General features: G+C 34.4%; 1 protein-coding gene across 1 annotated transcript in view; it reads right to left on the bottom strand.

The window, feature by feature from the left end:
* The window catches only part of TBX5 (T-box transcription factor 5), a 30,396-nt gene extending 16,237 nt beyond the window's left edge, over nucleotides 1-14,159 (bottom strand). Inside the window, exons 1-4 of the mRNA XM_053457089.1 lie at nucleotides 14,115-14,159; nucleotides 11,675-11,835; nucleotides 10,189-10,283; nucleotides 1,379-1,498 (exon numbers count right to left, since the gene is read on the bottom strand). Coding sequence (XP_053313064.1) covers nucleotides 1,379-1,498; nucleotides 10,189-10,283; nucleotides 11,675-11,821 — 362 coding nt within the window. The 5' untranslated portion in view covers nucleotides 11,822-11,835; nucleotides 14,115-14,159. The remainder of the gene's footprint in view (nucleotides 1-1,378; nucleotides 1,499-10,188; nucleotides 10,284-11,674; nucleotides 11,836-14,114) is intronic.
* Nucleotides 14,160-14,976: the final 817 nt, after the last annotated feature.

Here is a 14,976-nt window from a genome sequence, read left to right as displayed (position 1 = left end):
AATTTTGTTTCATTGCGGCAAGACTTAATTAAGAGAAAGTATCTGCATGTTTGGGCTCAATGAAAGGATAATACATGCATGATAAATACATGCCACTTTAACAAACATACATCTGTTTCTGCCCCGGTTTCCTGTGTTCCCAATCTGCTTTGCACACTTTGCCCGCGGGGTGTGATTTTGATTATAGACCTCACCAGTTACAGTAAACAGTTACCCTCAGAAGCCTTTCCCCGTCAACAGCTACTCTAGAAAATGTTTTGCTGCTACTTGGCCAAAAACACATCTTTAAAACTGCGGTTTATGTTCAGAACGCCCACTCTTAAGTAGAACAAGATGTAATATAAAACAATCCTAAGTATCAGTGCACGTTTGCAAACTTTCAGAGCAGCAACCAAGTAATCAGCTACTGTAAAGCATTATTTCAACTCAAAATATGCAGCATGGAAAGCTCACCAAATTAGAGCCAAACCTAAGCAGCAAATTTATCATATAAAACAAACACATGGCTGATATTTAAAGGAACATTAACACTTTGTTACGGATTATGTTGTAATTGATTGTATTGCCATGTTCGCATTTCTAGGACTAAACGTTTCAGACTTGATAATTACATACAAAGTATTTTTCTCTTACAAATCATGCCCCCCCTTTGGAAGTTTGTATTTACTGTGTGGCCTTACCACTCACTTTTCTGATCTACCTGGCACCTACGGGATGATACAAGCAAGAGTTAGCCTGACTGTATTAACAATAAAGGAGTGAATGTTTTGCCCCTAACTGTTTATCCTATGCTGCAATTATTTACGCTGCTAGATCAGAAAACCCAACTTCTACATGTTCTTACTAACATTTGTATAAAGAGTTTGATATTAGTTTAAAGTAAGTTTAACAACATTACTATATGTGAAAGGGGCCTGTTTTTTGCACTCAGGCATATTTTATACCCTATGGCTAGTGGCTACAGAATTGAATTCAGCCACATTTTACAGAGTAGAAAAAAATAGTCCATTCCAAACCTGCAAACACGCAGAGCAAATAAATATAAGGTTTTAGTACTATATGTAATAATAATGTATGTAAGCTCACCTGTCACTCCAAGACAATTTCACATAAAGTTGTCATGAAATGGTCTGTAATCAACCAAACAACCTTTATGTATGTATTTATATATGTCTGTATATGTGCATGTCATAATGTTGTGTCCTATCTGTACTGTGCTGTTTAGAGATTACCCTTCTATGTATAGACATATATGGTTGTCCTTTTGAAATCACACATTGCCACAGTGACTAGGACCCCTGTCAGAGGGAAATAGTTCACTATGATCATCTCAAATACACAGGATTAGTGTTTTTTTCCACTCATGACATTTACATACCATTTGTTGTCTGCAAACTTGTATCTGTGGTCATCAGCTGGCACAATGTCCATGAGAAGAATGTATTTTGTTTTTGGATTGAGACCAGTTACCTTCACCTTGTAACTGGGAAACATACGTCTGGAATTACAGAAAAAAAAAACACATAGGAATGCATTGGATCAGCAAACAGAGATGGGAAGGTACTAAGATAAAAGACATACTGAGATGGATATTGATTGCTGTTCTTAGATTTGGGTGGAATGCTTAACCAAAATGTGTAAGATGTTTACAATTTAGCACATAATTATCCTTTGAGGCTATGTATGCTACAGAGGATAAAAACTGTTACTAGCCCTTCATTTCTTATAGCATCACTGCCCAACCAAAAACACATGAATAAAACAGCTGTATTCTCCCTATATAATGATCTCATTCCCTGTCCATAATGTCCATACCGGTACAGATGGACTATTCATTGTTCTGAAATGGTACAAATAAACATTAAGGATTCCAGTGCTGGAGATTCAATGTGGATTTACGACACATATATGCCAACAAATCTTTTATGGTTATATTAAATGTACACGAAATAACATTGAATGTTTTTTACCGAAGAAAAAAAAGCAATGGACTGCAAAGTAAAAAAGTACCAAGTATAACTACGCATATTTCCAAAGGCTGATTATTATGGATGTTGATTACAGTTCATAAATCAATGTTATGCTCAAGCACTTCAATGAGAAGCCATAGTATGCTTAACTTTTACAGATCAGCAAACCTGTTTTGGAATCTAAACCCCTATGTTTGTTTTCCTTCCCTAACGTCTCTTACTTCACAGCAATGTGTGATTAAACTACAGTAAAGATGCATATAGATTTGTTTAATTACCAAAATAACTAAAATGGCCATTAAGACTGCTCCCACCCATGCCACCATAAAGGAGCAGTTGTGTTCAGTGCTTATAGACGGTAGCTGAATTTGCTCAATGGGGAATATAAATATCCTGTTCCCGTCAGAATATTTAGTATATATAAATGCATTTAGCAAAACGACCTAAATAGCCGTTCTGTCTTTCCATCAGTGTGATTGTTTTCGAGATGTGTTACCACAGAGAAAACTGCCATGTGCGTCCGAAAGTGGCACAACTAGGATATCTAATCAACTTCTTGTCCTGAAGTTCTCTCCCTTCCTCTCTCCCCAGCCTTACACAGGCTGCCTGGACCAATCAACAACTTAACAATAAGAGAGATAATCTAATGGTGAAGAGTAATCACATATACCCCATGAAAAGGAAATTAGGATGCTTGCCCTGGTTGTACACATATAAGGTTGGTTTCTAACACATATAAGTACGCTTATTTTAAGCTCTAAACAAAATGTCATAAGTTTTATTGGACTGGACTGTAAAAAGCAGGGTTTTGAAAAAGCGACATACACACTTTAACTGATCTCTGTTCTCTGCTACTCATCCAGTGTTAGTTGAGAAATGTTGCACTCTAATCAACTGGCAGTGCTGAGTCTCTGCTCATAAAGCGCTTGCTTGCACAGGCATTGGAAACATTTATTAAATATGCCCAGTAAATGGGTTCAGCATTGACCCTAGCTGCATCCGCTTCATGCCATTGATAATCTAGAAATCTAAACAAGCTAGAGTGCCATATCAGTGGACAGAGACATGCCTTTGTGCCCTGTAGAGTGTTTGTAATAGAAGCACTAAGCACTAGGTAGGAGGCCATGATATATATATATATCTTTTTGATAATGTTCCTTGTCAACTTGTTAAAGTAGCGCATTATAAATAAGACATGTATTTTAATATATATATATATATATATATATATATATCAGACAGGGCAGTGGCTGGTGCATTGATGGATTGCAGACGTCGATCTCATTGTGTGCTTTCTTGGCTTGGGACCCCCGTGTTGTCCATATGTTCTTTACAGTCCCCCAGATTCACATGTATAGCAGCCCGAGGCTCCACAGCCTCCACGCATAATGCCATTTCTATAATTTTAATTACCTATAATGTTTATATTTAATTATATAAAATATATCATAACCACGATTTTAGCTAGACTCTAAGATTTCAGCTGGGTTTGTTCAGTCGACAGTGATGCAAATGAACGTCTCGATGCACAAGACTGGTAAGATTAGACTGCAGGGTTCAGCACAACAGAAACAAAGTTTTCTTAAAGCCCAAATGTATTTTGGGCTACCATTACACTATGGGATAGATAAATCGCTTCTTTATTCAGTGTTGAAGGTATTACCCGTTATCTCCATGAAAGGGAATTTTGAAGATGTTGACTGCATGGCCTCAGTACTGTCAGTGTTAGCATGGCTCAAATTACTGCCATTTATCTGTGTCAGGAAAGGACTCTTTGCAAGCAATCATATTAGGCACTAGCCTGCCTGAGTCAAAAGAACAACTTTTTTATGGAGGGGTATAAGTATCAGCCCTCTTGTACTGTTTGCTTTTTATGAAGATGCTTAGAAAAAAAAATATCAGAATATCATTAATGATTGGATAGTGCCAACAATAAGAGACAATTACATCTCGAAATGCATTAATGGGAGCGAGCAAAAGATATAATATATTTGACTTTTTGGATGTTGAGAGTTGCATTGGAGTGATAAGATGTTTGCTTCAAAACAAATTCACAAACATATCTCACTTAAATATACAAGGTTCGACAAACGGTCGCTGTTTTGGGGCAGAATAGAACATATGCTGATGCGGAAGACAGGGCTAATGCCTCCCATGTGCTTTCTTGGATTAATGCGGGTAGTGAGGATCACAAATAGAAATATAAGAAGAATAAGAATCGTAATGGAAAAATATTCAAGTGAACAGTTACATCTCTGCCAACTGCCTCTTTTGTTATAGCTTGCATTTCATCCAGGTCAAATATTTTGTAGACTATTTGATCATTCCATAAAATCATTAGTTTTTTTTGTAAAATGTCTGACATTATATCAAAATAAGATTAACGTAATAGATATCCTCTTATGTTTTTATGATCGGTCATGCTTAAGCATGTCTATGTTGAGCTAGACCACAATTATCAACTGGAATTAATTTAGTGCTTTGCTTTGAGATGGACTATTTCATGTTACCCTCACTACTGATAAACAAGGCAGACACATTGTTCCCTTGGTCCTATCTATTACTAACTTTTATTCTTTCATTTCTTCCCACTGTGAATTCAAGTTTCCAAATATCCCACTCACTAAATGCTCTGATGAAATGATGATGAAAAATAGTTTTCCATCACAAACAAGCACTGCCTCTGGCAGACCTACTTAGACTTTAGACAGCTTAATTTATACTGATATCATCACCTAAATAACACAACATAACATATTCCTTAACATGTTCTGTACTCGTTCATATAAGAATAGCAATATATCTTTAACTCTTTCAGTGCCACCAAGTGTGTGTTGTCTGGCACCTTAGGCACTCTGTGAATTTGGATCAAATGAGCTAGGTCTGCTTGAAAATGTGGCACGGATATAACATTACACGTTTACCAGTGGCGATATGCACCTGACTGGTGGTTGAGAAGTGTAGATTATAAGATGATGTCATAAAAGTGAGTTGGTGATCGTTGTTCAATGATTAGCATAGCCCACATATCTTTATAGATATGTCAATAAGCTAAGAACAGGTGATGCCAAGTGATAAAATAATATATATTAAAAATCTCAAGCTGGCATTGCTAATTAGTAGTTGGGCAATTCAAAATGAGACTGGTCCAGCCAGTGGCACAAACATATACATTTATTTTTATAAAGGAGCCGTGATGATGTGATTATTTTGCTTTTGATGCAAAGAAGAGGACAACCTGTGGATCATGCCTTCCTTGGACAGATGCAAGTTTTTTCATGTCATACATGTTGGTTGGTGTTATCTTAGTCCATGTTGGTACAAGTGGGATTGTACCAAATATTAGTTATTTTATTGCCCCACATGCCTGATTGAGGATTCCAAGTCATAGTCAAGGAAATATAACTTGTACACATTTAAAAAGGATGTACAAGTACGGTACAATGTAAGCTTATTGTGAATCTTACTCTAAGAATCATGAACACAATACAGTCTTGGAAATGCTAACAAAAAGCCTCAATAATTCCAGATCACAAAAATCTCAAATTATCTGGGGGCAAACCCCATTTTCTAGAGAACTAGTCTACATTAAAACATAGCAAAAAGGACACAAAAATATGTGCATCATTGTTTTTAACATTCCCCATAAAGACTGCTTCATAGGTATAAAACAATATTGTTATATTCACCAAATGTTAAATTAACTGACCATCAAAGTTGTTTTTTCAACTGCTTATAACTCAGTTTCTCAGTTCTGATTTCCACCATATAAGCAGTCACATTACACGTTTCCCATTGACATACCTAACTCAGCAGATTCAGGAACCACTTCACTACTACATTCACAGTTTATATACAAATTTATTAGAAACACTGGACAAAATATTTTAAATGCAAATCTAGGTGATTCCTAGGTTAATTGCAGAAAGGGCAGATAAGTTGGGGCCAAATTTTATTACCATAAAAAATGTATCCCCCAGAAATATGATAAAATCTCAATTAGACCACAGTAAAAAATGAGATTTTAAAAAGTTATACATTCTATGCCTAACCCCTAATAACAATTAATTTCAATTAATTTAGTTGCCCATTCCCCCAAGTTTGACTTATTCTGGCCTAGTTAAATTAGGTAAAACCACAATGTACTCATTTAATTTGGATATAAGTAAACATTAGGAGAGAATGCCAATTAAAATGTACCAGAATTCTGCCAAATTGCTATATCTGGTCGATCCATTATGAATACAGTCTACAGATGTGAAAACAACATTTGATTTAACAAACAAATATTTCAATTTCTGATAATATAGATATAAACATATGATTACCAATTATATGCATTTTGAAAATAACCGTAAACTATACAGAAACTGTTAAGTTGCAAATTTATATAAATATACACACACACTTATGAGAGTAAACAAGATGAATTGTCATTATACACTTAAAAAGTGCTGGTCTATCCAGCACATTATACATTATACCTATATGTTGGAGCCCTATTCCAATGGTTGGACTAGATGCCACAGGGCCCAGGGAATAAATTTCTCATGACCCATCGGAGTAGCCTGCATTAGAATGATACTGTATGCTCATGTTGAAAGTTGTGTGTGTGTATATATATATATATATATATATATATATATATATATATATATACTCACAGTACATCCATGTACATAGCAAAATAGCAAGTCTCAGATTTTGCACAGCAGAAAATAAATGTGAAAGTTTTAACATCAGTATTAAATATTAGTTAAATGTAAATGAAATGCTGTGTGATATATGAGGGGTTCTGTACAAGGCATGATTTTGGTGCACAATTTTAAAAGTAGTTTTATTGTCTTAGCAACCAATACCAACAATCTTGCTGATTGTACCATTGGTGATAAGACTGCTTTTCAAACCTTGCACCAGAGTCGCTTTTTAAACATGGCCCTGTCACTTATGTTGCTATTCTCCTCAGCTTCTGCTGCAGGCAGAGCTTGGCTGGCCCTGTATAATGTATAGTTAAATCAGCCAGATTTCTCCAAAGTCTCCTTACACATTGCATTATGCATCATACAGTCCCTTTTGAGTCAATCCCATGACAAGCTCAAATTAACAGAGCCTGCTACATAAGAATTCTCTAATATTTGCACACAGTGGTATGAGTATTTTGGAGGCTATATTATATACAAATGTTCACAAATGAATCATATTTGTCTATGAGATCAGTAATAGTAATTATAAGCAATAACTACAGAATAAACACTGTACTGGAGGGATTTAATACAATTCAGATTTATGATACATTATTACTATTTAGGTTCCCCTAACCTAGGTTTCAACCATTGTGGCCTTGACTACATGAAAGAGGAATGCATATGCCCATCTTGTGCTAAAATCCATCTCAATATACAGTTCATTAGAGGTAATTTAAAAAGAAATCACAGGTGCAAATGCAGGAGGGAATCTAGAAACATTGTAACTGTATGTATAAATTGTTTTGCAAGTATATTTGCTGGAATCAGCCAATTAAAGTTAGGAATGGAAAAGTGGTACAATGACATCATAAATGGGGACCAATCACCCACATAAATATTTGTTAATAATAATATTAAATGTCATATTAAAAATGACAGTGTTGCATGCATCCACAACATACATGTATCCACAACATACATGCATAGAGATTGGTAGTGATATCGTATGCATTATCGTATTATTGTACCTATCTTTAAAATGTTTTACACAGCCTGCACACACTTCAAAGAATCAAAATAATCGAGCATGCATAGTAGAATGGTATAATTTTTTAACGCTGTTTAGACAAGGAGGCCCTAGTGTCCCTCTGTATATATCTTTGGGTTTTGGCACAGAGTTTAAGAGTAATACTGCTATTTTATCTTTTAAACAAAACTGCAGTAAAAGCTATTTTTCCTCCTCAAAGGAAACCAGATATGCCTAAGTATTTGGAGAGTCCAATTTATCACCTGAGCTTTCAGTGTCCTGAGCTTTTATACACAACCTTTGCGTCGAAATGTACTTTTAAGTTTTAAATAGAAATTTCGCTTTAACCACTTATAAACTTTACCGTTGAAACCTCAAACATAATTTTAAAATTATATATTATATTATATTAAAAATATATTCATATTCATACTTCAAACACCAAAGCATGTACACTCTATACACATGTATATGTACACAGCAATACATGCAAACACTACGCGTGTAATATATATATATATATATACAATGTTTACAGAGGTCTACCAATGTTAAATGTTAAACCTTCCTTTAATTATTAGAATTATTACTCTTTTATATTTATAACACCAATGAATAAAGTAGATAGCACACCAGCTGAAATCCAACAGATATAGCAGGATATGTTATCAGTACCAAAAGATTATATATAATGTCATATTTTTTGATTATAATCTGGTATAATGTGACTATTTTACAGCATACAATTAATCCATTAGTACAATCTAAATATTTCATGGGGCCTAAACTAAATTCATTATAGGGGCAATACATTGCTCCCCAGTCGTGGATAATAGGAGTTGCCGTCCCAGTAATCCAACAAACTACTGGTTTGCTACCTCGGAAATAAATAGTCTATAGTACTATTAAAAATATAATTGTGGAATGCATTGTAGTCTATACGTAAACTCCATAGATTAGAATGGATGTATATATGTATATAAATACATCCATTGGATATATATATATATGTATTTATCCATCTTTGTTCGCATATGTATATAACCGCGATTTCCCGTACTGACTGTGGATGAGAGCCGAGGTGTGATCCATGCCATAGGTTAATAATAAATAGATCAAAGGAGACATCAGTCTGCAATTTATATGTATTAATGAAATACAGAAATCACAACAGTCCGTATTAAATATATACAACCTTTAGTTTCAATTACCTATCTGGTTTTTAAACCTCTGTCAACACCGCACACGGTTTTCTTTTGTAAACGTTAAAACTTGTGTTTGATGTTTTTGCTACTAAACCTACAAGATAAATGTAAGTGTTAATGTGTATATATAGATATATATATATATATATATATATATATATACATATATATATAGCACATGCATTTATCTAATCTAATTTCACTGCCACTCTTCACAATGTAAATTAACACACACACACACACACACACACACACACACACACATATATATATATATATATATATATATATATATATATATATATATATATATATATATATATATATATATATATATATATAAATATACACACACACGCACACATATATATTCATTTACATTGTAAAATGAGTGGTGGAGTGAAATATCTTTATTAGATAAATCCTATCTATCACGAACCTAAGGAGCTGCCAGCACCGATCTGCTGTGTCCTGGAATTTCTTGGGATAGACCTCAGTCTTTTTTAGACTTTTAGACTTCAGGATCCAGAATAAGCTCTGGAGCCTTCATCTGTTAACTCATGCTTTCTATTTCCCTCTTCTCTTCATGGTTTGCAGTAATTCATCTGGCCTAGAGGTTACTAGATTATATATTACATACAAATTATGTTTGTTTAATTATTATTTTTAAAATTTCCAATGCTTTCCTTTTTCTGTTTTTTTTTTTTAATATTCATTAATTCTTTTATTTTCTTCATAAAGTGACTCCCTTTTTCCACCCCTTCATTATTTGCTGGCTCTATATTTTAAATCTTTTTTGCTCACACTTTCCATACCCTTACTGTTTCTTCCCTTTGTTTTCATAGATCTTTGGTCTCTTTTGTCTCTCATTCCCAATATTTTCGTTCCTAAATCGTATATTTACTTATTGTGTAGTATGCCTGAAGAAGAGAACTAGACAGCCTGGAAAGCTTATGATCTATTTTACAACAGCTAATAATTATTCACCAAATTTGCTTTTGTTCCCTACTAGTTTCCCCACTCCCTCCTCTTTCTCTCTCTTACTATATCTTACTTTCTCTCCCCCCTACAAACATTTCCCCGCACTGGATTCCAGCCTGGGACATTTCTACATTTACAGTTAGAAATATGAAAGACCCTTGTGAGTTAGTTTCATATTTATTATATCCTGACAGCCAGTTTAATGAACAAAATAATTGGCTGGGACATGTGATTAATAAAGGATTTCTAAAGGATGCACCCGGTATTAAAAGTGGCAGAATTGTAACAATAGATCTAACAATCTAAAACGATCGTCTTACCTTCCAGCTTTAGTAATTATCATCTCAGTGCCCACTTCGTGAAATTTCATCCACAGCTCTCTTTCGTGTAAAAAAACTTTAATGCCTTCCATACCCTAATGAAAAGCCGTAAAGATGTTCGTTACAAGTGAAGAAATGTGTATTATTAAGAGAAAATCGATGTTGCAATAAGCAACCCTATGTTTCAAAAAATGTGGGTGTGTGTTAAAAACAATTAATATAAACTATGTCTTTAGGAGAGCTATTGCAAGTCTATTCGCTATTTCACATTTTAATATCTTATAATTAAATTCCAGGGAAAAATCGCTGTTCTAGAGGCCTGAATGCAACTTATGCAATGTACAAAAATCACTTTACAAAGTTAATTTATTCTGTATAAAACTGGTATAAAAAGCAGTTTTAATTATTGTGGAATAACCAGGTATTTCTATTCTAGATTTTGAAAAGTTTTTCTAATATAGGTCCAAAAATAAAAATATGTTCTTAATTTGAATATAATTAGAAAATAAAAAATAAAAGTACATACTGGTAAGTAATATATATTAAATATAACATCTAAGTTTGTGTGAAATCGCATGAGTTATATGGAAGAAAACATCCAGAACCTATAAAAACAGATGTTAGGAAAATACTCCAACTGTTTTTAACAACAGATATATATATTTTAAAAATTTTAAGGGTGGCATAATTAGCTTTAAATCTGTTCCCGTTATATAAAAGGCATGAAAGTGTACTTATTGAAGAACACGCGCCTATATTATACATATAGGTAATTTATGGACGGTTTGTGTAAATTATCTAAGTGGGTTTAACCAGGTTTGAGATTTGTAAAATATTTGGATAATCTGGTAATGTTCTTGGAAAGTTACCCGGGAAATATTCGCCTTTTTGCAGTCATGTTTCTTTTTTGTAGGATTGCTGCAAACTATATAGGAATCTATAGACATACTAATGAGCCTGATTTAATACGAACTGGATATTAAAATATAAAATGAAACAAGGAGAGCATAGATTGAATTCGGACTGGCTGATAGAATAAGCTTCTATTTAAAATACACGTGTTTAATTCAGTCTCAAATATTTGCAGTTTGTATGTTTTTAAAACTAATAACTGAGTACACATGAGTGAGTTAGTGAGTATACATCTTCAGGACATCTCCCACCTATATATATTGAGTGCATATTTGTGTCTATCATATATTGTATATTTTTTTATAGGGTTATCAAATTTTCGAACTTTAAAATATAATATTGCAATTAGAGATGTTTAACGCATGTGTAAAGGGAAGCTTAATATACAACATATGTAAGGTGTCCATTACAGTAAATATATCTTTTAGCTTTGATATATGTATCACTTTGTATATTTGTATATCGGTATATAAATCATCATGCCCTGCAATGTTCATTATATGCCACTTTTATAATACACTGAAGGCATGCAAATGTTTATATATGTGCAAATGCTACCCTATGTGTGTCTTACCTGCTGGGTAAAGGTTGTTTGCGGAGAGGTGGGGGTTTTGCTGCTGACCCCCACCTGACTGTCCTGTTTGGGATCACACTGCAGCTCCTTGGGGTCTGGCTCCACTGGGGTATCAGGCATCCCATATGCCTCCTCTGTGTCAGCCATGTTAGATTAGAAGCCTGCATGAAAAGAAGCCATCCTGTTATATATTGCTCTGCAGCACGCACATACTATAAAGTCGAGGCTGTAGTGTAAGGAACTATATATAATACGATACAGGTTATATGTATGTGCAAGCCTTATACGGATCTTCGGTATTCCGGGTCCATGTTTCATTAAATGCTTGTCTGTGTTGGCATAAATATAATTTAAATTAACGATTATCTGTTGCATCTACTGATCACTTTTCTTACTAAAACAATGTATTTGCTCGTGGTAAAAAAAAACATGTATATGCAAACTTTAAAAACATAAAATATATTTTCTAAATGTCCATATCATTATACAGTTGTGTGTGTGTGTGTGTGTGTATGTGTGTGTATATAGATATCTATATATATGTATACATATATATGTATATATATATATATATATATATATATATACACACATATATATATATAATTTAATTCGTAGTAGCTGTAAACGTACATAAATGCACAGAATAATTACCATTAATAACTGTAATAATAACAGTGAATTTTTGTAATTAGGACTGCAGATAATGGTACAAGAAACGTGTCTATCTCCTCTGAAAAGACCAATAAAGATAAGATTTTTTGGAAGCACTAGGACACTACTAATAACCCATCATGGATTGTGTATGTACTTTTCTACTGTATATACATTCACAGTGACTTCCCCCGACCTAATTAATCCCAAACTATTTCCAGCTGACATTGCTTCCAATGAGCCTCTGTACAGATAACTAGCATTCCAACCATGAAGTATGAGGGCAGTTTCACTTCATACACAGTACACTTCAAAAACTGCAACTCTTTAGATTCACTGAATATGCACAATAGTTACTTAGTAATCCTTAGTTAGAAAAAAACCCATCAACTTTAACCTCTCCCTGATTCTCCTTCTGTTAACGCTGTTCCAGAACAAGACAAAACTCAACTGCATACCCCCCAAAAGATAAAGCATCGACACATATTTTCATAGAAGATAATTTCATCTTTACATTTAAGCCGTCTAGGAAATTAAACCTGTATATCAACACTGTAATATTATGCATAACCGTATTAAACTAATATATAAATATATACAAATATTAGTATTTTTACGCACACACATATATACAATATATATTTAGTATATATATAGTGTGTACATATATATATATATATATATATAGTATATATATATATATATATATATATATATATATATATATATATATATATATATATAGTGTGTGTGTGTCTGTGCCTAAAGATACTAATATTTGGAATACACTTATTCAAAACAAAAAGTCAATGATACTATTTACGATTAACGTTTTTACCACAAAAAAGAAACTTTTAAATGTATATGTATATATAGAGAGATACAGAGAGAATGAGAGAATGTATTTGCTTATTTTAATCCCATGTTTATACTATATATGACATGAATATATTAAAATTTTGTATTGATGGAATTTAATTTAAGTAGTTTAAACAAACTCCCCTGCATTTACTAGTGATATTGATATACTTAAAAAATGCGCATATTTCATGAAAATATACACTGTATATTTCCATGATCACATGCACAGCATAATAACATTGTAATAGCAAGGTATCCAACTGGTTTCCGGGTTTATTGTGTTTCTGCATTAGAAGGATGTGTCTGGGTCTTCGAGTTACTGTTATTCTACAGGTGCACCCAACTGCAAGAACTGGGCCTTGTAGTTATTTATTAGTATGGGACAATATATATATATATATATATATATATATATATATATATATATATATATATATATACATATTTATATATGTGTGTGTGTGTGCGATGTGTAGGTGTGTGTTACATATACATAAAATAATATTCTGACATATAGTCGTCCAGTGATCAGAAGTCTGTGTTTACCTACAAACGCGTATCTTTGTGTGAATGCACATATACATTCATGCACTTATGTGTAAGTGTATACAGTTAAATGTGTGCATATATATATATATATATATATATATATATATATATATATATATATGTATAATCAATAAGAGTATACACACAGGCTCGCAAATCATTTGTTATTTGCAACTGGAGCCTGATCACAGGCCTTTGTAACGAAAGATAGCAGGAATAATGCAATTTGGGGTAAACAGGACCCTTCTAGAATGCAGTAAACCCCCAGCAGAAATCGTGATGAAGCCAAAGCCCAGAAAAGCCCACAGCTGTACCCTGTTTCCCGTGTGTCTCACCCGGAGAGGGGAGAGATCGTGGATTTAAGGCTGTACAATACCTGGGAATGTCCTGCTGTCTCTGTGGGAAAGGCCCTCCGTTCCTCCTGAAAGGATAATTGTTCAGTCCTTTGATTTCCCAAAAATGGGTGCCCCGACCTGGGTCGTTCCCATGGAATGAGTGCACAATCCCTATCAGAGTCTATCATTCAGTAATAAAGGCGATCGGGATTAAATATGTGCCGGGGGGGAATGCAGCGCCTTTCTCTTGCCTCTACACATTTAGCTGCCAGAAAAGCCTGGGATCTCAGTCCTGGCCACGGCCGATCGCTGCAAACACTCAGGTTGTCAGAGAAGGAGAGATAAATCCGGCAGCTCTTATCTATGGCAGCATGGAGGAGAATCTTCTTCCACAAAGCGATGGGGACACGTTGGTGGAGATAGGGTTATGGAGAGGGCAGCCTGGCGATGGTGTCTGAGGGCTGCGGAGAGCCTTGCTCGCTGTGTCTCTTTTTTCCTCTTGTGTTTCTCTCCTTTCTCTGTATCTCTCTCTGGAGGGCAGTGTGAGTTGGATAGAGAAATCCAAGCTGTTCTATTGCACAGAGCTGTGTGTAATGATGGGGAGGGGAGTGGATGGGGCACACACTGGAAGTGCTTACTTACTGTCCAACCAGCGCTGAACGTGCACTGCACACATACTCACTGCGTCCCACGTCCACTCCGAGTAAGCCTCCACTCGCACTCACCTCTCATCCTCGCTTATAGCGAATATTCCTTTCGGTACATCCCAGTTGCCATTGATGTTGTTTTTTAATCCACCTCTCTCCTTTTAAGTCCTTCCCATCTAGCAGCTAAAATTCACCGTCCTCCTTTAAGATCAGTCCCCTGCCATTATTAACTCTTTCAGTGCCAGAGACCTCTTAA

The sequence above is a fragment of the Spea bombifrons genome, chromosome 1 (genome assembly GCF_027358695.1).
Source record: "Spea bombifrons isolate aSpeBom1 chromosome 1, aSpeBom1.2.pri, whole genome shotgun sequence".
NCBI lineage: Eukaryota > Metazoa > Chordata > Amphibia > Anura > Pelobatidae > Spea > Spea bombifrons.
Note: the sequence above shows the minus strand (reverse complement) of the source record. Positions and strands in the feature narration are given on the sequence as shown.